The sequence below is a fragment of the Styela clava genome, chromosome 6 (genome assembly GCF_964204865.1).
Source record: "Styela clava chromosome 6, kaStyClav1.hap1.2, whole genome shotgun sequence".
Lineage (NCBI taxonomy): Eukaryota > Metazoa > Chordata > Ascidiacea > Stolidobranchia > Styelidae > Styela > Styela clava.
This window is the reverse complement of record NC_135255.1, coordinates 11,813,681-11,838,919: the sequence shown is the minus strand read 5'-3', so window position 1 is coordinate 11,838,919 and position 25,239 is coordinate 11,813,681. Positions and strand designations below refer to the sequence as shown.

Below are 25,239 nucleotides of genomic sequence, written 5' to 3'. Positions count from 1 at the left end.
TTGATTTATCCAATGGTTATATTTAGCTATTTTCTTAACATTGGATTGGTAATGTAGTTGTATACTTGTAATACAAAAATTACTGAAATGACCAATTGGTAGATTTTATACATTTACAAATTATTTTATCAAAAAAATAACTTATGTGTGCTCATTTTTAGTAGAAAAAAATAACACACAAATGTTGTAAATTTATTGTATTTGTAAGAAAAGGAATATTGATTTAAAAATATTCTTTGAGTACATGACGTGATATTTTGCCTTTTTCCAAAGTGGATTGTTCGGGACTTTAACTGTTGTTTTTATGTTCGTAATTATGTCATATTAAATGTTGGCAATGCTTCTCTGCTGTAAAAGACAAATTGGCCATCAACTAAGTTTGTGGACGTCGGAGGAGTATACAGGCAGAAAATTTTTGCACCCAAGTTGTTTGAAACAAAGGAAGTGGTCTTTTCTGGTCGTGTCTAAGTTTGATAAAGCAAAGAATGTATCTTCGAGTTGCTGTTTCAAACCAGACTTCCGTGTATATTTTATTTAGATGTATTGGTTGTATGTATTTCAAGTACCGTCATTTTATCGTGGCGTAATTCATGCATCTTTCATTTATCCATGTTAAAAAAATATCCTCAAAGATTTTATATTAGTTATGTCAAACTTTCTTAGGTCCATTTTAATCGCATTTAATTATGGCACTATACATTACGATATTTTCCAGCTTTGCATCTAATCAATTATTTCGTTCAATTATTATCGAGTTGAATAAATTACTTTATGAAGAGTTTAATAGAGTACCACCACCCTCTGCTCATAAAGTAGTTCTCAAATTTATTTAAAACCAAGTTCGCAATTTTTACTGCTACAGGATGATGTACCTGTACGTCAGTAAGGCACAATCCCGATATCCAAAACGCATTACCCATTGAAATCTATCAAATATGAATTATACCTCTCAGCCAATATATGGGATGTCCTACACACATAAAACATTACCACAAACTTTTTACACAACTTGCTAGTGCTATCATTCAAATATAGCAACCCATCGCCAGAATATTCAACGAGGCAAAAACGGAACATATTGTATGAAATTGTTGAAGAAGACATTTTTACGAAGTTGACATTTTCTGTGAATTTTTTTTACAGATCGAGTAACTATAGCTGGAGATGAACTGACAAATGCATCTTTGAAAATCGAAAACGTCACGTTAGAGGATGCTGGATGGTACCAATGTCAAGTGTTATTCCTCAAAGACAGATTCGAAAAATCAACCAACGGAACGTGGGTGAAGCTTGAAGTAACTGGTAAACTTTATTTCTATTCCGATGTGTTGAATGCATGAAATCGGACTACAGTTGATGATGTGTTTTTGTTCATAAATATATCGGTAATACACTGTAAGCTGAAAATAAGGATTTTTGTCATTTCCACCTCATCCAATGTTGTTGAGTAATAATTTTTCCACCTTATTTCGTTGTAATATTTAATATACGCCGTGTTTCGTTAACCGCCCAGAGGTGAAAAACGGTTAATGCACTCGCAGGATGTGTTTCCAAACATTTTCCCCACTAAACACGATGGAAAAGTTCCTATTCTGAGTAATCTACGTACAAACGCGTCATGTCACGTGATATCTAAGTGATTATGACTATTTGAGAACGCTGAACGCTATTAGCTGAGATTGTTTCAAATTTTTTCATGCTAAGCGCGCTGACATGGTCTATCACTCTGCCAATTGTTTGATGAAACGCTGGGCATAACGTTGGACTAGATGGGTTATTCAACTTCATTTTCCAATAGACAGATTAAGTGGGTAAGCACAAAAAAGTATATGGCGCTTTTAACAATTAAAGTCTTTTCCCCAGACTTGAAAAACAAACTTTCACTATGTCTATATTATTTCTTTTATAGTGGACAAAATCATGTAGTTTTTGAGTTTTTTCATTTTCATTTCTTAATAAACCGTAACAAAAATGGAATGAATCACAGAAAACTTCAATCTGTTCTATGATTGTGATTTTTCGTTTACATTTTTCACCATTGCTCAAGAATACATTTTTCTTAATCAAAATCAAATTATCCGATCACCTATAAAATTATGTCTTTGATATACATCCTTGAAAGGGCAAAACGGCTTCATATTTTTTCTCTAAATGTCAGTTTTCTACGATATTCGGATGTTTAATTGCCGATATAATTACGATTACGCAATTGTACTTAGTACTACATATATTTCACAATTTGAGAAAGGTCATTAATGACGTTGAGGTTTGTATTTTGTCATGGATTATATGAACGTATCGATTTATTTCTTGAGAACTAATCGTCTCGTCTGGAGTATATACCACCCACAACAGCATTAGGTCTTGTTTTGAATAAAATGAATCTTGTACATCATGCAGTTATTCCTATCTTATTCATCGAAGTTTGTTGTGTAGGCTGTAGAACTATGTTGTATGTCATTCTTTTCACTTCATTTTTATTTCATTCCACCCAGAGTGTGATACAATTAGACGGACGATGCCGAAACCTATAATCCAGGCGTTTCTTAAAGTCCAAGTACTTTACGAATTTGTGGTTGATTGCCTTGGCGATTGAAAAATCGCATAAAAAGACTTGTTTGTTTATCATTTTATTATCGTTCTTAGCTTCCAATCTGATTTACTCAACAATGTAGTGTTGTTGGTTTAAGACAGTAAGGTAGCGTCTATCGGTTCAAAATGGCCATTGGCCATCAACTATATTTTCTTTCAAGTTCTCACGCTGTATATAGCGATACCTATTAGAAGTGACGAGTATCGACAGTTACCTTCAGCGATCAATGGCTATAAATTTTTTTTATTTTTTTATTTATTGGGTTTGGCTCATTTAGCTTATTTTTAAGCATTCGCGAAAAGTTGAAATCATTTGAATAAGTTAAAAAGAGAAAGAGTCAATTTCTCTATTTAAATTGGTCGTTCAGTTTTGTGCAAATTTCAGCGTCACTTTTTATGCGTGGCATTTCTTGTGTTATCCATAACAAATGTTTTTAAATTAAACAACAGATAACACCTTTTGAATAAATGTCTTTCAAAACCCCATTTGGGGGTAAACGAAAAATGACACCAAAAATGGAAAACTTTTAATAGATGGCAGGATGCCCACGACATATTCTTCCCCTCTCATCTTAAGCTTTTTTGTCAACACACTGGTCGATACATTCAAGTGGTCCGTTAACAAAATCTTCTTGAGTGGTCTGGGAATTTGTAGCAAGTTTCAAGCTGCTTGACTGTATTCAAAACACCGTTTTTTTTTTTTCAAAATAACGGTATTTCTGAACTATCAATTTAATAGGGTACTACTGCTCATGCTAAACATGCTGGTCAGAGTCCAGTTTCAAGAATACCCATAACACCTCTTGGCGTAATAAATTGCTGTGTACGCTGTGACTAAAAGAAAGCTCTAAACCTCTTTTGTTTGCGTTTTTACGTTGTATAAATGCTTATGCAAGGCGATATTAGGATTCACCCCTTGCGCCCCTTTATGCCTATATAATACTTCCTATTAATTTTAAGTAATTCTAAGGGTTGCAATAGGCATTTTGTTTCAGAACTTTCCAATACAAAGTAATTGTCATCTATTTTTTATATGTATTCTTAAATCAAGACTCGAATTTAGTAAATCATTCCTAAAACAGAAAAATCATATGTTACTTGAAATAAGCTTATGGGCAGGTTATTGCAGAACTACGATCAAATACGACAAACTAAATTTAACCAACTTAATTGGGTTGTCTGATCTATTTTAGTTCGTTTTATTACAACTATTACTATTTCAGCACGTGCTAATTTCATTAAAAATACTCCTTTCAGTTAGTCTGGTATAAAATGACTCCTCAAGCACTTTGATATAACGATCCCTTTTATCAGGAATTGGCCTTTCGAAATTATTTGTCTGAAAGGAGACTTATTTTGATAAAATGTTGTATAATTTTATCATCTTGACCGCGCTTTTTTGTTATTTTATATTTGTCGTTGGAATTCCGGCACTTTCTGTTAATGCCAGCATTTCATACAGTACAGCCGTTTTTTGAATTCTTTAGTTATGTCTAAATATTCCTTGAAAACTCGTGGTTTGACACTTTAGTTGACCTTCCATGTTTCCATCAATTGCATAAATCAGGGTTCAATGCACAATGTAGAGCAAGGTCATAGGTTTATAATGTGATACACCTACGATCTATTTTTGTACTTTGGTGGCTTTTTTATGGCTTTATCTAATTTTTATCAGTACTCAAGTAGTTTTTTGTTTACTATACCCATTGAAAAAGTTAAGCACTCTCGAACCGCCTTCGAGACGCCGACTTAATTTTTTTTTAAATGAGTATATATATCTAGGTTTTTAGAATCACTAGTGACTTGTGGTAATACAGAAAAATTGTTGATGTCAGTGTTTTACGCAAAATGAGCTTAAAATAATAATGAACATTGGGCCTGTTAGCCCATTATTGTATCAGGTATTGTGTGTTGGATTCTAGAATATTCTACAAATAAATAAGAAAAGTGATGGTATGGATGTCGCCCGACTTTCGGATCTTCAATTTCGCACCATGATTAATTTGAGATATCTTCACCGTATCTCATTTGCCGTTTTCATAGCGCTATTTTATGAAACGCATACAGCTACGCCAACTAAGCGTAATTCCTTCAAAAATATGATACATATCGTACTTTGTTATAATAGCATTTGAGTCAAAGTCGATTTTCAACCCACCGCCGTGTATATGGAGAAATCCGGTTAACGCGGATACCGGTGATACGCTTTCCTGCGTTTGAAGTTGGTTTTTGCTTCAGGGTGTTCAACCGGCAAGGCGTGATCTACATAAGGCCAGTGAATGAATTTAATAGTATTGTTGTTCCAAAATACCGAAGTGTTTGTGAAGATAATCGCCGATGAACGACCCCTGCGATGCCAATTATGTTAATCTGGAAAGTTTTATTGAAAATTGTATTTGAGCATGAATGTTTTTTTTAAATTTCACCCCGGACAAAAGTGATTCAAAACAAATGTCTTTGCGTTAAAAATTCCGAAAGTAATATTTTAAACATATTATTTTAGATCACTTGAATATTTTAGTAAATTACTTTGAACTGCTTAAAGTCCTAACAATAGACATTTCTGCCTCAAGTTAAAACTCGTATAATATTTCTAACTTCTTTAGTGTAGCATTGGTGACCAGCGACTCTTCTATTCACAGTTGTGTTGTGAACTCGGGATATTTCTCTTACTCAACTAGTGCCTGCCTATGGCATAAGAAATTTCTATTTTGCAATTTACCAAGCTATTCAAAATATTTTCACGGCAAATTATATAGCAAATATGTCGAATTTTCACTTTTATACCTATCCACAAAATAAAGTTGTACATGTCTAATCATCCAACGTTCACTTTCTGTTTTCAAGCTTGAATTACCATAGTGGTTCCCAACCGGGAGCCCGTAGCCCCTAAGGGGGCCAGATTACTATGAGCTGAATTGATTTTGATGCGATTTCGTTTGCATACTATGCCTTTCAAAAGAACCATGTTTTCCTTATGTTTCATTATCGGAAAAGGTTTTTTACAGTCACTGGGTGTTTTCATTTTTTTGCGCATAAATTGTTCTACAATAACGGAATCTACAAATCGAATTAGCCATATAAATACTACCGTGCACTGTAAATTTTAACTTTTGCAATCGGTCGTATATTAAACAACTTTGTTTCTTAGCCTTTGGTTTGTTTTTACATACTATAGAAAGTCAATTTTATTTGTAGGGGTGAACAGGGGGGCCATGACTGCTAAAAGTATTCGAAAGTGGCCAAAAAAAGGTTGGGAACCACTGGTTTAACAAATCTATTTATTTAACCTTTTCGCCCTCGTATTTACGTACTAAATTCAGACGCATAACATGATATTCACACATTCGATCTGTCTAATAGATATTGCACAAAAAAGTTTGGCAAAACAAGAGGTAATCTTTATCAGTCGAAAACTAGATGTAATAAATGTAACAGAGCCAGCAAGGCAAATACTTTTGTCTAAAAATTAGATTTGGAAATAAGCAAAATAGGAACCCCGTAACTCTATATTCATTGTATACTATTTCTGCTAAATATACGACTTGGATATTACTTGGATTTTGACATATCCTTAGGAAGGAAGTATCGTAGTCGACATCGACTTTAAGAATTGCTCAAAAGACTTGATAGTAGCATGGTGTTCACTTAGTTGAACGTCGTACTTTTATTAAAAATAATCATAGGAATGGAAACAGCGCGGAAATTTTTTCAAATCATAACACCATAGTGAGCGTAGTATTCAAAGGTCGTGGGAAAAAGAAAGCCTGACTCGGATTTTACGGTTGACTGAGAAAGCACTACTGATGCGTTGCCAAAAATTAGTTGAATTTTGTTTATTTTTAAATTCGGTATTTGTGAATTTTTGTTACATACCGTGAAATATCAGTCTACAGTCTACACCAATATACCTTGATGGTTCCACATAGGTCAGACTATGTATTTTAACACATTATACGTCATATTCTGCAACTTAACGACGACTTTTTCTTGTATTCGAATTTGACATATGGCTCGTTTGGCGAAATTGTTGTTCTTGTGGTTGGGTTTTTATTGTGATAAAATTGCTTTCCTAGAACAATACATTTCAAATCAAGATAGGAGTTGCTAATGTACTTCATTTCTAATTTCCTCCCAGTCCTATTATACCCGATTTTTCACCCCAAATTTATCTTGTTTTGCGTATATAGCACCACCACGTGTCGTTTCGTCACGGTTTTCCTCCAAACTCCATTCGCGCTGATGATATGCGTACTTTTTGTCCACATATTTGAGCATTGCTCCCTTGTTTTCAGAATATTGATAGTCCTGTAATCTAGATTTTAAAAAAAAATTATGAGATTATTATTCTATAATTCTGATTTTTCCTCCATTCTAGAATTAGTTTTCTTTCACTTCTTTTTTGATTTATCCATTTGAATCTTGTAAATTTGAAAAAAACGCACGTTATATGTCGAGTTTTACTCTTCAAAGTGTATCGTATGACATATGTTATGACTCTTCTGTCGAATGAAAACAGTAATTTCGGCTACTGTATATTAATTCTTACAATATGCCTTATTCAAATAGTTTTGCTTTTGTTTGTATATCTACAAATATCAATTCTCAACATTAATTGCTATTTTAATCAAAATTGTGGAAATTCTGAAGGTTTGAAATTTTTGCCTCTAAAATATAACATATGCATGCCCTTCACGCTAAATTTTACGTCGAATATTGCCGTCATTGTGGTTAACCGTTCCCCGAAGCCGATGTAAGTTGCCGTTTCTCTTGGGAACCAAACAAGAGCAGTGATTCGGTTTCTGCCTTGAGTACGGCTCTGAGATCAGTCGGAGAGGGAAATTGGAAAAGACTGTGATTACTTCAAATAGCTAAAATTTTAGTATACTCCACGGCGTTTTTTACTACGATTTCACCCCGAACAAAGCCATGTACTAGCTTTCACTAATTTGTAAGAATCTGCTCCTTGGAATCCTTGGAAAGTCAGAATCGTAACAATTATTAGACGTATTGCAATTTGTATAGGTTTATAACTAAGACGAAACGTCCATGCCGGATAAGAGATATATACATCACTGTGTGCCAAAATGAAATTGTAAACATAACTGCGTGTGTAAGAATGGTTCTTACGATTCATATTATATTCAAAGATTCTTTTTTTACTATTTTGGGTCGTTATTTGGGTGCCTTGCTACGAATGATATATTCTTTGATCGTTTTTATTAAAGATACGTATACCGTCGTGGAAAAGAACGTGATCGTTTGTGATACATTTTTAATCGTGTTACACATACTAAATCGTGATACATTTTAAAATGAAGGTTTTGCAACTTCAATTGTGGCCTACGTGATAGTTTTGCTTAGCTGTATATTTTTGGCAGTCAAAACTTACCAAACCTACCAAATCTCAAATAACATTCATTTTACTAAGCGTTCTTGACAGTCTATGAAATATGGCTTGCATACCCAAAAGTCTTTGTTCAATATTGGATTTTCTCCTAGTTCGGATATGGGGTTGGAGTCTAAAAAACTTACAACTGAATTCGAGAATGGGAATCAAAGTTTATTTCAATCCAGTGTGGGACTTGATTGTAAATGTTTACCGACCGAACAAATAATTACGGAGGCCAATGGCTTTCAAAAATACCCTTTGTTTCAACTTAGTTGTCTTAATTATAAAGTTCGTATATGACAAATAAAATTGTTAGATATATAGTCACGTATTGTGAAGTTTTTCAATTCACGTTTTTCTTTAAATCTTGGCTGCCCTCTCGCGAATGGTTTTTGAAATGGGACAAGAATAACCATGTCGTACGATGGCGCCAGTGAATCAGCGAATCGATGGCATTAGGTTCCTAATCAGTCAGTTCAGTCAATCAGTTCGTAATCAAACATGGCAATGGATCAAGCATTGACTGATATCTTGTCATTCTTCCTTCTTCACGCTCGGAATTTGTACGCTGATTTGGGTATCCCTCTGATTTGGGTAGTGATTTTCAATCGTGGCTTCCCCCTACCCCGCCCGGTTCCGTTAGTATAGTACAGGGGTTTTGCAAGTTCCATTCAAATCCGAAAGTCTATATCAATATAAATATATATATTGTTCAAATGCAGTATAACCTATTAAGCTAGCCACTAATATGGAACTCGATACACTAGAACCAGAATCTTGATACCTGTCATACAAAATAATATTAGAATGTACATTATCATATTTGAATTCTATATGCTTCACAATATAATTTAATTTGATATGTGCCAAAGTAATACGGTTAATGTATTACAGTAGAAAATACAAGCCTAACTCATCATCACATTACTAATATGTCGTGGAGAAACATTCTGAATTCGATGAATTTACGAATACAATATTAAGGTATGATCAACCGCTAAGGCTAATGGAAGCTAAATATTCTCAATCGTTAATGCGACCTCCAAAAGTTTCAATGTATAGCAAAATGGTTAATAATTGTTTGGTCACGGCAATGCAAATGACCGACAACTGACCTATTCACAAATGGACAACTAATTCATTTATTTCATCACTTTTCACTTAAAAGGTACTCGGTCGAGACAACCCGGCTAGGAAACGTACATTTTTTTCGCTTCCTCTAAAGTCTAAACAACAGCATACACCCAATTCTATAAGCTAATCTTGTTCTGTAAAATCGAGGGTTTTGGGGGGGACACACGATTTCATTATACTTTGGATAGGTGATGGAAATCGTGTCGTCTCCAAGTCGGAATGGGCTTCAATTGATTTACGATCACGAAGAACCCCCATGGTTTGTTTTGCTCAATTGTGTTCATTGTTATTCTTGTTTGAGTTTTTGTAAAAAATGCATTTCTCCGCAACTAGTATATCATTAGATTCAAATTTTTGCTACATTGAGGAAGTCGCTCACATACACGGCTCTCACTTTTTGTTATTTTCGTTAGGTTTTACCGGGTTCGATGTTCCACCTCAACTCTTATTGCTTTATATAATTTACGAGGAAATCATAATTTTAAATTCAGTCCAACTAGCATTTTATATGGCATTTGGTACACATTTTTAATGTTTGGCTGTAATTGCGGCATTTAACCTTCACGCCCTTATATTTGAGCATTGCTTTCTTGTTGGGTAGATAAAATTGCGATTTCCACATCCTATATACTGCGCTGTAATTTTATATGTTCTTCGCCATTACCAACACACATACGTCTATAAATATGCTTTAATTCTGAATATATTTAACATGAGAGCAATGCTCGTTAGAAATGCTTCACGAAAGTCGTCGGTACCGGTAGGGTAAGTCAAATATATTTTTTTCTAGTCAGCAAAGTAAAAACGATAGCGTACAAAATTAGGAGAAAAGTTGTACACACAAGCTTATCTTATTGGGCGTGGTACCGAGTATGCTTATAAGATCGGCGGACAAGTAAGTAACACGGAAAAAGTCGAGCAAAAAGGAATGAAAAATGTTCTCATTTAATTAAAATGAAACAACAATTTTTTTAAATACCTTGTCCCCTGGGAATCAAAGAAAATTAAATAAAAAGTAAAAGTATTCACCTTCTAGCAAATTCTTACATCTTTACTTGAAGTACAGTACTAAGAATTGAAATTGAATGATATGCAAATTTCGGAGAAACGCGATTTTTTCCTAATAACAACAACAACATAAATCCCAAAAGCAAGGATAACAACAACCAATCCATTTGAACGCAATGTGTCCAACCATGTTAGATTCCCAATTTATTCTCACGCTAGAATAATCAATATGGAAAAAGTTAAAACCACGTCCTTATCGTGGTCACAAGTTACCACAACTTTCTCATGATCTAAATTCTAAATGGATTTTGGTTAATTTTCTACGCGTGTGGCATGTAATACATGTCGTAAAGGAGATTAGACTTTGGGAAAACAGAATTGAAAAATGGCTTTTGTAGTGTCTGGGCGGCAATGTAGCTACATATTAAAAGTGGTAAATGGGTCCCGGGCTCCCGAAAAGTTGCAATTTCTCCATTGCCTTGAAAATTTCTCACCTAGATCTAGTTTTGAAATGACCCGAAATCAATAGAGATCGATAGATGTCTTGGATTGAAAGGCATCATTTTTCCCTCGTGTGAAAATATCATTTTCCGATAAATCCAACATGAGCGACTGTGAATTTCACGATCATTTTCTTTTCGTTGCAATGAAACGATTTCTGAATATTTTTTATTAAAGCAATGTACCTATTATCACGTCTTTAAATTTGAAATTAATTCTCGGAATAAACCCCATATTTGTGTGATGTTAGGAGATTACTATTTAATTACATATCATCAATCGTATATTCAGGTATTACCAAATAGTATGATATATTTTAAAATTTTACATCTTAATTATTATTCAATTTTAAAATATCCTAAATAAATTTAGTATATATGTGACAGTTTACTTCTTAAATAAGGTAATTTATCAACGAAAAGGCCATTTTCCACAAAAATCTGTTTACACACATTCCTGGATTTTAATATTTTTTAACAGAGTTCTCTGATATCAGTTACAACCGCGTGGAATTTGAATTTAAAAGATAGTATATTGACCTTGGACTTTTGAACAATACATTATAGGAAATAGGTGTGATTTTCGTTGAAATACGGCTTCCGCTACCACCCAGAGGGTTATAGAACTTCGTGTTTTGCTAATAGTTACATTGCATGGTACACGTTAGTAATCATGTCTTACGTGATAAAGAGATATATCATTTGATTTTGACCAGTGATTCTCAACCGCGGCTCTCATTATTCTTTAAAAATTGATCATTTTCAGCGAAAATTTTATAATGAAAATTAATCAATGACTTGAAATTGAAATACTGAAATGCAGTAGATGAATTGATGTTATCGCAGCTGTTATGTATTTTATACAAAATAGGTATTTGTTAGTTTGTCAAAACAAAATGTCAAGCAAACTTTCAAAAAACCTGTCACTCTTTATAAATGTTTATCGGACGTTTCAATGTGATTGGAAAGAGAGGTATTTTTAAATTGATATATATTGATATGATGAAAATATGAAGCTTGCTTTTGTTATATATGTTGCTGGTGAATGTATCCTTCACGATTGCGATTTGCTTTTTCAGACTTCAGAATTAAAATTCAAAGCAAATTTCAATTTTAGCGTTTAATCAGTGTTACCTCAAGTTTTGTTGTTGTTGTTTTTATTTTAAATTACATACTTGAGTTCAGTTTTGTTGCTATTTTAATTTGCATTGTTTTTATGCGGCTCCTTACCACTTTAAGGTTTGAGATGCGGCTCTGACACTAAAAAAGGTTGAAAACCACTGGTTTAGACCCTAAAATCTAAATGCTGTTTTATTCACATATGTTTGTGTGTGTGTGTGTAAGAAGTTAACATATGTGTTAGCAACCTACAAATATTACGAAACGATACGAATGTTAAACTAACGGGACACAAAAATCTATCGTCATATGACGTCACAATGTTTAAAGCCTACACAGTTTAAGAGCCCTGAAAAGACCAAAAAACATTTTCATCCTTTGAGAAGACACTCATTTTTAACTACTGAAAATTATAAGACATAGTTGTAGTAAGATTTTCCACTTAACAACAATATGGAAACGTTTTCAAAACGATACATAGCTACACTCTGGGTTCAATTTACAATGCATAACATGACTCTTATAATAATCTGTACGTCATCAATTTTTTGTGGTTATGAGTTCATAATGATATCATACTGAATAGATAAAAAATTTCAATCAACAAAATCCAATTAGGAAGTAATCCTGTTCATTTGTTTGATTACTGCCACTTTCTTTTCCTAATTTTCAGCCGAAATTCATTGCCTGTCTGTCTGACAGAATAGATATTTAACTATTTCTGAGATCGAGAATATCATAATCTCTTTCCACGAAACAATAAGTTTATCTGAAGAACTTAGACGAAATCTAACGAAAGCTCACAAATACACTTGCTATTTCGTGGAAAGAAATTATGCTATTCTTACCTATCGTACGCATCAATTTAATACTGTCTCGTTGAATCATTATTGTGGAAACGGCCACATACGAATCTGAAATAGGAAATAACAAGGAACAAGAACCTGCGTGCAGTTCAATACTTAATATTCTAGCATCTTCTTTTTTTAGAAAGTAGAAAAGGATTCAAAACGCTGTATTTACGAATGAATCAGGATAGTCTTGTTGTTTCTAAAATATTTTTTTCAATTAATTTCGACTTGAATAATTCTTAATTTATATATTTTTCAGAAAAATTGAAGACAGTTAGACAGAATGAATTTTATCATCTCAATTATTAAAAACGACATTTTCAATTAGCATTTATCTGAATTTCATTTAAATTTTTTTTTTTTTTTTGGATGACCTAACCTATAATAAACTAATTTTTTCAACTTGACTTTACGTCGTATACGTTGCGAGTTTAGGATAAAAATGTGGCCAAAATTTCATTTCTTTTAACCTTGGTCTAATTCCCTTGGGTCCTTCCATTTTTCAATTCAAGTTTGTGAGTTTTTGGCTGGCATTCATTCTCGTCCTCGTAAAGGCATTTGCAAAAATGTTATTGGTAAAAATATTGACGGTATGTAGTATAGAAAATAGGAGACAGGTTTTGGTGGAATAGTAGAATCTTATTCATTAGCTTAGCCTGTTATCATCTGTTATTTTAACAAATTGGGTGGAGCAACTTGATAGCGCAAGGATTGAGTTAGAAAAAAATTGCAGTTTTATGTTATGAATTAGAACGTTGCTAAATGAATCTTCTGGTACTTTAACAACACTAAGTACAATGTAATACTAATATTCTAAATTTATGAAACGCGTAATTTTGGACGTTATTTGTAAATTTTCATGAATCAAGATAGAACACCATAATATTGCGTCAAGGAGTCAATTTAAACTGCATATCATAAGTTGACTAATGTCACCTACCTTAATATAAGTCTAAGCGTATTAATAAAAGAACACGTTTGTACAGTATGGAAAATTGCACTTGATTGATAGTACACAATTCGTGTGGCTGCTGTTAAATGGCATTATTCTATATGCCTTTTAGGGTTAAGCAATTCTAATGACGATTGGGACTATATAAGTAACCTTCGGTATATACATAACTGTTTCATTTGTCAAACTAGAAATTTAAATTATAATTGCAGTACAACTATCTCTTAAGGTAATTAGTATCCGATATAAGAAGTGTATATGTAGATAGTCGACGTATGTATCCAAAACAAGACGAAATAAATTCAGCGCATATAGACTTATACTAAATCAGGGAACGGAATACACCTTCAAAAATACCTGTAACCAATTTTTTGATCGTATTATTTTCAAAACCAATAAGCTTGTAAAACTTTTGTCTGAAGCTTCGAGATTATCGTGAATATAATATCATGTTATTTGTTTTCTATATGGGGTCGGCTTCTCAAGAATTAGCTATTCTTATCGCAGTAATACCCTTTTAGTTGAACAATCACTGCCGCCCCGTTGAACTGCATTTTCCATCTGATGTGACTGACTTTCGGGCAGTCAAGTTAAACCTTTTGGGAATAGAGTTTACAAGATCGATCAATAAAACTTGGAATCCGTTACTGCTAAACGATTATGGATAATTGCAGGATAAAAATTAAGCGGATGCAAGTCATAAAATAATTTCAATATTTATTTATTTGTAATTAGTTAATTAGCAATTGCGTTAATTAACATATGTCTTTTAATATCAAGATTGCGACCGAGGGGGCTATATTTAAGTATGAAAAAAATTAATATAAACGAATTATATTTAAAATATTCTTTGGAAGAAGTGGAATAATCAGAATTACTCTTTTTATTGAAATTAGTCCAGCAAAAATTGTATATTACCGTATCGAATTTTGATTTTTAACAACAAAATCACTATGTCGAATTTGGAAATAATTGTAAGAATATTAAGAATACCAATCAATATTTGCAAACACTTTCTAAATGTTACCAAAATAGGCAAATTTAATAATAACTATCCTATTCATATTCATTCCATGTTGATTGCAAGCCTGATAACCGGTAAGAATTGTGGCTGATTATACATTATTAGTGAAATGACACAGTTAATTAGAAAACAAAGAGACAGCTGACACTATTCAATTTGGGCTTTGCAATGATTCATGTCGTAAATATTGCATTATAATGTATTCAAATTTGAAATTAATAGACTTTGTTCAATATTACCGTCTTTTGATTGTAATTATGATTGTGTCATTACTGTCATATGTCAGAAGCATTCTTGCGAAGGCGGGCTTGCGATAAAATATAACAGTATTTAAACGAAATCCTTGTAAGGGATATCATGTCATAAAGTGCCCAAAACATTTTTTTATATAGTTTTGCTTCGTAAATTAAATATACAAAATATAAATGAATTTCCGAAACTTTTTTAATTGTCAATTGGGGTTACGCGAGACTAAATCCCCATCCTTCCTCTATGCCTTTGTGGTGGTGTATTCGTATACGTATAATGCAAGGGTGCTGTAGCAGAAATAAAAATGAATATGGTATGTGATTTAAGGATCCTGATGCCGGTCAAAACAAATATATTTCTTTAACGTTTCGTCTGGCTAAAATTTTAATTTGTGACACGGTCAGATGAACATATTGTGTATTAGACAGGCGAAGCGTTACTGAAAAACATTTGTGCTGATGTGCAGCAAGACGACTCTAAAACACATAGTATGGGCTTTTGTCATCGTCGGTCGCAAATTACATTTCAATCATAGGGTATTGGCGGACACAAGTCGGTTCTCAGTTGTATACCGCATGCATGATCATATTTACTTCGTTGATTGTCACAAATCCATAACTTTGTCCTTAACTAACACTCAATCAAGCATGAATCAAATGTAAAGCGTTGAAATCATGCATATTTTAACCTTACTTTTCACGTGACGCAGATTGAGTAGTAAGTGCACATAATATATTTAGCGTCTTCAATTGTCACAATCAAGTATATGTCCCAGTAGATTAACCTTTGGCCCTATAGGACTTAACCAGATGTATACGGACTGTGATAACGCCCTTTTAATAGTTTAACAAGAGCTGTTGTTATTGTTTCGATATACCTCGACTGGCGACATTGCTCGGTGAAGTTTGGTCGTGCTTGTTGTGCTAAATTCAGATAAAAGTTTCATTTTTACAGATATTGTTATATGATTATACTGATATGATTTTGTCATTAAAAATATTAAAATATTTGTTCTCATGATGCGCGTGAAGCAAGTTTAATTTAACATATATTTGTTTACAGTGTTGCTAAGGTACACTTGAGATTTGGGAATACTACTGTGTACGTATATATATTCATTCATAAGTTTGTTGTTACAATCCGTACGCTATTCATGGATTTGTGACATATAGTAGGCAATTTTGACAGAACCGCGCGTAGATAGGTACGAATTATGTTGTAATATCGTATTATGTTATGGTTCGCAGTTCAAACTTATGTATCGAGTTATCACATCTGCGCTGCAAAGAGCGAAGTACGGTAGCCTTGTGATTGTTAGTTATGCAAATATTTTCGACCAATGTTTATAGTTTCTGATTTAATGACGAGAGGAAATTAGAGAATAAACGGGAGAGAATGGTGAGAAGATATATTGCACAAAATGAGAATAAGACTCAGAAAGAGAAAAATGAGTTTGTTTTACGAAATTAAGCAAGTTAAAGGTATAGGAATTGGGTGAAGGGCTTAAAAAATGTTGATCTTCCATCACATGAAGCAGGGGTGGCTAATTGTTTAGGCTTGTCGGCTACATAGCCACAACAGAAGTTAGCAAAAGGCTGTGATTGGAAACTACCGTCAATGATTGCAGTCTGATGGCATAAAAGTAACAAATTCGTAACTTGATTTTTATCAAATTTCATTCATTTGTTATCTGTTTGCTAGGGATGATTTCGAGAGCCGCACAAAAAAGTTCCCCGGGCACTATAGCCTGCCTAGCCACGTGGCCTTGATAACCCGTGACCTCTAGAGCACGTCGATAAAGGGAAAGTATAAAAAGAAAACATACATAAAATATTGAAATAAATATACGAGAAAGTGGGAGATTTATAACTGTACTGCGCCATGATATTTGTGTTACGAATACGCAGAAGAATTTTCATCGTTGGTTCTGACTCGCGCGTCACAGATATCAAATATTCTCTCAATGTAGTACTTACCCTAACAACGCATGTGATTGAAAATTACATTTTTGGCGTTGAACATCGAAGAGTACTTTCATTGTAACCGTTCCATTGATCTATTTTTTGTAGAGTATTGTATTTATCTGGCATGAAACAGGTATGAAGAAACAAGTGCGTTACCGAGTCCATGTCTTATACATTCCCCAAATAAGATTCGTATCTGAATTTGTTTATTGTGGTAATATTTTGTTATGCAGGATCATTTTGTGGTTAAATAATTTCCCAGAGCGAGATGTTCTACGTATACGCTTGCGTAACTTCACGCGTTCTCGATATTCGTAGAAGTTGTGCGGGGACGGACGTTTCGTCAACTAAAGCATGCGTGACGGAAACTCGATGATACAGAGACGAACTACGGAAAACGCCCACGTTATTGCCGACATTTGCAGGAGGGTTTGTAGTGAAAACTGTGAAGGTATTATTCGGACAAACGGACAGTTAGCATATATACCTATAGGGTATTTAGTGCTTGTTTTATATTTTTATTTGTTTTCCAATTTTGGTATTATTTTGTAATTTGTGTTATTTTATATCACAGTTATTGTGAAGTAAAATTCACTTATGCAGAGAAGTGTCAATTTTTAATGGTGTGCTTCCCGCCATGTAAGTTTTTAATTTAGTTTAATCTGGTGAGTGCGAGTAATTCCAATCCCTTTGCGTTGCAGAGCCTATACCTGAGTCCAATTTATTATTTTGCCTATGACGTAACAATGCCCTAACGGCTAGTCTGTGCGAAGCAAACAACATATGTCATAAGATTAATGATCAAAATTTTTGTGCACCTACTAGAAAGCTTCACCCAAAGCTTTCACCCAGTTATTTGTATCTGACCCTCCTGTATTAAAGGTTGCACCCCATGATCTAATCTATACCGCAATATTTTCAAAGTGATGTTCAAACCCGGCGCGATAAGCACAACCTATGTCATTGAACTGCAATGTATTTTGTGACCCCCGTGTATCCATAACATATAATCCAATAAATAATATATGGACAGTTCACCTAGGCCGAGAACATGCAATACAGTTCGCTGGACTTAAGTACCGCGCATCATTTTTGTCGCTGGAAGAGAACATGCACAATGCTACATAGTTTTTTTTTTTTAATTAAAGCTGTTGAAATTTTCCTAAGTTTTACTGTGATGCACCAGAGATGTTTTTTATGTAGTGATGTTTTATAGAATTGTGGTTTACAATGGATTAACTTTTGTGAAAAGCAAATTTTACATTTCACACAATTGCTACATGGGATTTTTTTTTTAATTGAAGCTGTTGAAATTTTCCTAAGTTTTACTGTGATGCACCAAAAATGTTTTTTATGTAGAGATGTTTTATAGAATTGTGGTTTACAAATGGATTAACTTTTGTGAATAGCAAATTTACAAAAACTATAATTTTTTTATAATGTGGATTCCTAAAAAAGTTTTTAATTTAATCTGTACTAATTTTCTTTGTGTAGTTATTCTTATCTCAGTATCAAGCATGAGACAAGAGTGCCTTTATGTATGGAACATATAGGGCCAAAGATGTAGAACAAATACAATGTAAGTCCAAGTAACCCACAATACAATAAATTTCCTCTTCATTTGACAGCATGAACTGCACTTAGTTAATCGTATTAGTAACCTTGGACGTAGCCAATATATTCCTGCACTAAATTTGACCTAATATATTTTATAACTTTGTATTAATTCTATTGATTTTTTGACTTTCAATTCGATATGTCGCTCACCGTCGCCTGTGATAGACGTGTGGCATATCGTATATCTCGTAGCGGTATATGTCGCCGTGATAGCGAATGACCATCCTATGGGGGTTATGCTAGTATAGTGATGGTTAGTCATATGTTGGTATGGTATTATAATTAATATTGTTGGTATAGGAAGAATTAGATTAGAGCTTTTGACCAGCACCTCGCTATTCCTCATTGTTTAAAATATCTTGCCAGCCCTTACTAAAACACGAACGTTTGTCGCGAGAATGAGCCTATATATATATCTTGCGGTTTCAGTAACTTCTTGCAACTTAGCCTCCAGTACTCTTTTTATTTTCAATTGTTTAGTTGAGTTCGGGGAGCCCTGCATAAGAAAGAGGTTCCAAGGTTCAAGTATACGACTTTCGAGGTTCAGATGAATAGCTTTCTATCGTTACTATCGTGAAAGTGGTTCCGTTTACTTCTCTAATATTTGAATAAGGAAAAAGATTCGGTAAAATTGGCTTTAAAATTCAATGTTGCAAGTTTTATAGTAACAGAATTTAGTATATTTATTTAAATTCATTTATATTTAAAATTAAATACATTTGAAAAGGTTGGTTTTTAAAATTCAGGTAATCCAATTTAGTGTTGTCATTTATTTTCACATTGAAATCACGATTTGAACTAAATTTTATACAGTGAAAATTGACATATATCACGATTTCGCTGAGAATATTCAAATTTTCAATATTCATTTGAGTTGAAAATAATTTGGTACACAAGGCTATATTATGCTGAGTAACAATCTGTTTTAATTTTTTTTTAATAATTTACTAATATTGCTAGCTACAGAAGTAAGCATTTTTCTGTTCAATATAAATTATTCAAATTTTTCATTTACCTCTTACAAATCAAAAATTAGTTATCTTATTAGACCCAGCGTTTTTCAATATTAAACCTATCGATACATTAATAAACATTTACGTTAAACTAAAATCAAATATATTTTCACAAGTGGGACTAATATTCCCAATTCAAATAAATTATCAAATTAAAAAGTATTTAACTCATTACTTGTTTCTTTGTACGTGCATATGAGAGCTTGTTCTACTACAAAGTTCCCATAAGTAAGGCCAATTAGTAATCGATCTGATTTTTCTAACATATATGATATGATCAAGCATGATACGTGGATAATTTAGGCATTGATAAGTATGTGTCTTGATTGATTGTGAATGCCTAAAACAACAGCGATTGTAAGACTTATGTATCCATTTGTATAATTACCTACAATTACGTTTCCCAGATGTGAAGTTACCTCCCTGAGCTTATTTATGCGACTGATCCGCAGAAGTCTAGACTACGCACAGACGAGAACAGCCACAGGTTGCATAGAAAAGTAATCTTTGCATGACTTCAATTGCAGTTATTTGTCAGATGTTTAATTATTGTTTTCAGAAATACTTGGGCAGTATACTGTTAAAAGTATTAGTTTATATGACTAGAATTTGTATGTGGTTTTACATCTCAATAGTCATATTCATCTCAACGTACAAGTTTAATAATAAGTAGTTAGGGACATGAGAATATAAACGACTAGCTTACAAACAAACGCTCTATACAGATGTAATTTTTCCAAATTAACGACATTACATTAATATTAAAAAAGGGGCATTTTATGGCAATAAGTAATTTCAGATAACGAATATTTAAACTGTTGAATTCTTCAATGTATTTGTGAAAATGTTAATCTAATTTTTCAACATTTTTCATCAAATATCAAAATTTTGCTACAAATTGTATCCGTACAGAACAGGGGTGTGCAACACGGCTCTTCAAGTCATTTAGTGTGGCCTTTGTCAACCTCCAGCTTTTTTCCCATCAATCATAGAATCCTAATCCCACAGTTTATGTTGGGGAAGGCGCTCACATGATAAAAATACAGTTTTTTTGCTCTTGTCTCTGCGTTAAATCGTCGCCGTTTTGCCCGACGAGGCAAGCGATAGCCGTATTCTCTTCTCTTGCCTTTCCCGCTAAACATTTTGTAATGACAAGATGTCTGAAGTTGGTTATATGGCCCGCTAACAGAAAAATATTGCACACCCCTGGTTTTGGACATGGCAATTTATAATTGAATTGAATTACGAATTAATACCATTAGCATATGAAAATAATTTGGTTCAGTAAAAAATATCATAAATTTCGTGAAAATGAACAAAGACTTTCTATATTTAGATGATCAAATTAACAACGTCATATAAGTACCAATTTTATAATATTATTTATATTAAGTCGCACTTTTCTATTAAATTAACCCAATTAAAAGGTTTTGATCTCAAGGCGTATGAAGCCCTGGTCACCTTAAAGTAGGATAAACGCTTGGTTATGTATTGATTCATATCGAGTCTTCGCTTAACCGCTGGCGGAATTGTGATACACGCTTGCCTTATGTATGATACACGCTTGCCTTATGTATTGATTCATATTGAGTCTTGGCTAAACCGCTGGCGGAATTGTTTTTTGAAGCGCAATGGCCGATCATAATCTACCATTCAATTATTCTAGCTTTTATGATAGGTGGCTTTCAATGAAGCATATGAAAATGATTAAATTCAGAAATAAATTTTCATTTTTATTGGAGAAGTATAAGTTATCACTACTTTGAAGTTAGAATCATTAATCTTGGCACTCTTTGATAAGGAATTTATATATCAAGCAAGTTAAATTGTTGAATTGCTATACTGTATTATTATTATTTGCTTCCATTATTATGATGTAATTATAACTGGTAATTTATTTGGCATAATATGGCATAGATAACGTATACCGACTGAAGTATGGAAAAAGTTTTATGGGGCAAAATTGAGAATATTGTGGGAATTAATTAAGAATCATAAGAATACTGATGGTATATAATGTATGGATTATATGTACACGTTGCAAAATTTTTTTGCAGAAATGCAACTCGATTATAATTTATTTCGATGTGCTTCATATTCGTTAAGTCAGACATATCTTCTTTTAGGAAATTCAAAAGAGATAAAAAGCAAAGCTATATCCCTTTCCCATAGGTAATGGTTAACGCTGGACTTCTGTACTGCGCACCCTGCGTTCGGGGTTATCGAGGTTTTTAAAACGTCACATAAAAATCAAATTATTTTGTACAACAGGCATGGTTGCCTTAATGGTGTTGTCGTGTATTAATACATTTCTTCATTAAATAACACGTATTCTCACTAGAATACTTTACGATAATATAAATTGAATATTCAAGATTAATGGGCCATACACAAACATACAAATATTTATACTAACATTAAGCTTGACCGTATGTATATAAATTATATAAGAATGCTACACCGAATTAATTATGTATATCATTCTCGCAATATACATGTTGCAATTTCACACAGAAGCGAATTATCCTGGTAATCCTGCTAAGCTTATTAGTGTGATTAATAGTCGGGATAAGCTGCCAAAGGTTTGGGTTTTATCGGAAGCCGAGGTAAACAATCATTTCGAATTACCGTAGTATCGAATGATTTGTAGCAATTTGAATTGCAGGTTTGTGTGGTAAAGTAAAGTATTTTTAGTGTGCAGATTTGTTAACTTGCTACTTACTGAGAAGTGAGAATATAAAGAAAACTTAAAAACGGTTACTACCTTTAAATTTATTATGGCGCGTCTCGTTTTCAATTAGTTGTAGTAATGTTACATTCAGCGATTCTGTATTATAGTTATCAGTATATAAAAGAATTCATAGTTTACTTAGAAATTCTCGGCATATTGTTTTAAATGAGGTTAGATATCCACTCTATTCTTATAGGATAATAGTGTAAATTCTTTTTCATTTTTGTCATTAAAAATTTACCATTTTCTAAGAAAATCATTATTTTTGTAAAATTTGGATATCTAATCGTTGAAGATCTGTAGTGCACTGTAAAGTGTATGATGCCAGGCTATAGGACATGAGAAACTGTAATTTCTTCTTCGAAACCTATGCCTAAAAACATAGGAAGGTACAATAAAACGCGCACATGTACATAAAAATCTTTTGTATAGGCGCTAAATATTTTGATAAGGGGAGAAAAAAGGGGGTAAAAAGGTTGAAAGGCCAAATGTTGTTATCCCAATCAATAATCATTATAATATTGAAAACATTCTTGACGTAAACGTGGTCAAGTATTCACACGCAGAGGGCAAAGGTTAGATCTGATCACGTATGAATATTCCAGCTCGCTATATTTGCATTGAACAAGAATAATTGCTGGCTCAAAGGCAGCATTTAAAAGTCAAATAATTATAGTTGTAGTTTCCCGTTGAACAGAAATAAGCAAATTGTTCAGTTTTAACCTAGAATTATGATTCCCTCCGGCATTTGTGAATTGTTTTGACAGGAATGTACTACGCCTTCACGATTATTTCAACATTCAAAACGTGAGCCTATACCGCAAGAACTCCCTAATTTCGAATCCTATCGAGGCTGACTACTTCTTCTGTTCTTCTCTATGCTGACATTGCTTTAATATAAGAATGTTAGCTAAGCAGGTTATACAATTACCAAAGGGTTGAGACCAACTTACTTCAATCGGACAATATATAATACATCGGTTAAATTTATGTCTGAAGAGAAATATTCCCATCCTCAATTGTATGAAGTAGCTCTTTTTTGTTTACAAAATGGCTTTTTCAAGCAAAAGTATAAATTTTTTTCAAGAAAGGTTACTACTGGTCATTGGTGTGTTCATATACCTTGCAATAGTGCAACTGTTTGTACATATTTTTACAAATTACGTCTGATTTAACTATCCCAAGAATTGGGAAATTAATTTTAATAGGATATAGAAGTATTAAAGAATTCAATTTTTTTATTTACAATCGCACACGACGATTTTTATTTAATAAATAAACGTATAATTCTTGATTATGGTAAATATAAAGTAATAATATTTAATTTGGGATCGTCAGAAACATGGGATACTTCATACTTGTACAAGTACAGTCCTATTGTCGGCAATAATGAAATATGAAACCTACCATAATTGAAACGCATTGCATTTGGTAGACTCCACGAAAGAGAGGATTTAAATAGCATTTAGAATATTATATCCATTTCTAACCCCTCACGGTTAAACAGGTGTGCATTTGTTAATTTAATTCCTAAAAAGGTTTTGATAATTTCGCATCATTTAAAATCTTTCTACGTACGAGAGGAAATAGTGCAAAGGTACTCGAGCGAAGAAAACCCAAAACTAAAAATTGCGCCAAACTTTTTAGGATCTACCGTTTTATGAGGTCTTCTGAAAGCATTAGCCCAAATTTTATGGTTTTTACGGGCGGTGAACTTTTGCGAGAGTATTAAACTATATTTATAAATAACCATCTTGGACCCAGTCACTCTTTTCGCAATAAACGTTGTTTGACGTAGATGTTAAATAATAGAACGGAAGTTGTTCCTGAAAGGCGTTTTACGGAATGTATCCCCGTCAGAGTGGTGAAGCTTAAGATACAAGAAAGATATACAGGTTGTTCGAGAAGTTCCATTATAATTTCTATTATGTTATGAAGTCAGTTCTCAATATATCTCACCCAGGTTTGTTTTGTTTCAATCAGTTTTAACTTTTATTAATACACCAAACAACAAATTCCATATGATATTAATAAATTTCCTTTTCAATTTAAAGAATTAGGATTTTATAAACAATCTGTTTATCAAGCTACTTGCAAGGCAGTATTGGTACAGAATATTGAGCAGATGAAAATTGTGCAAATCTTTCATGTCGTTGAAACGTTAGACGAAGCCTCGTGCAGCTAGAACGCTATAATGGAACGACTCTCACAGCGACGATCGCAAAAATTCGCGCGTCGAGTTGTCTGAGCTAACGCACTTGCAGGATATTACACCTCAGATAGAGGCGGCTGTTTTAACCCGACTAATAAGTTACAAAAGCTGTTTGTAGTGTGTTGTGTAGTATACTAGAAGTCGCGCTTACAATAACAGTAAATAGTTTTGTATTTTAATATAACTAGATTGTATTTTTAGAGAGACTGTTAAGTAAGGTCGTGATCTATAATGTGGCTTTGTGTTGTTTTAAAAATGCATTTACAGAAACCGCAAAGACGTAAAACGAAGTTTTTAGCAGACCTTTTTTTTAATACCAGTTTGTGAGCTTTTTTATCAGTATTATATTTTTCAATAAAGTGGAATTAATAATTCACTCCATAATGCTGATTGAAATATATTTTATCCTTAGCTTCAATCTAGTAATCTTGTACATTACTCTTCTATCTACCAAAGGGTCTTTGTGTAAATAGGCGTCCAGTCGTAGATGGGCTTTTTACCTGCCTTAGGCCGATATGAATATTGAATAGAGTTTGGCACAGGGACGTCAGATAAGCAACTCAATCTATGGGTGACATGAACTTGGTCATTTTGTCTGTGGAATATTTTACTCGAAAGGTTTCTGAATGGCTTGGACAAAATATTGGATGTATCACGAAAAAGCACGACTTCTGCTCGTTCTGAGCCTTGTGTCATGTGCTCTAGCCGGAGGTAAGTTTTTGTTTATCTTGTTAAATAAAGGTGTGTTTACAATTTTAGGGGTTTTGCCCACATGAGAGTGCTTAGTGTGCATATAGATATGAGGATAACTTTTTTGCTATATTTCCTGTAGAAGTTGACCTATAGCTTGTTCAGAAATATAAATGGTTGAGCGAAAAGAT

At 33.2% G+C, this 25,239-nt stretch overlaps 1 protein-coding gene across 5 annotated transcripts in view; it reads left to right on the top strand.

Annotated features, from left to right (window-relative positions):
- Positions 1–25,239, top strand: part of LOC120331031 (protein turtle homolog B-like) — a 76,201-nt gene that overhangs the window by 12,759 nt on the left and 38,203 nt on the right. For 4 of the 5 annotated variants that reach the window (XR_005567907.2, XM_039398049.2, XM_039398048.2 and 1 more), the window contains one exon: positions 1,144–1,302. Coding sequence is in view for 4 of the 5 variants with exons in the window: in XM_039398049.2 (XP_039253983.2) it covers positions 1,144–1,302 (159 nt within the window). In the remaining variant the exon portion in view is untranslated. Of the gene's footprint in view, positions 1–1,143; positions 1,303–24,802; positions 25,070–25,239 lie in introns of those variants that run through there. The other variant, XM_039398051.2, reaches the window with a different exon arrangement.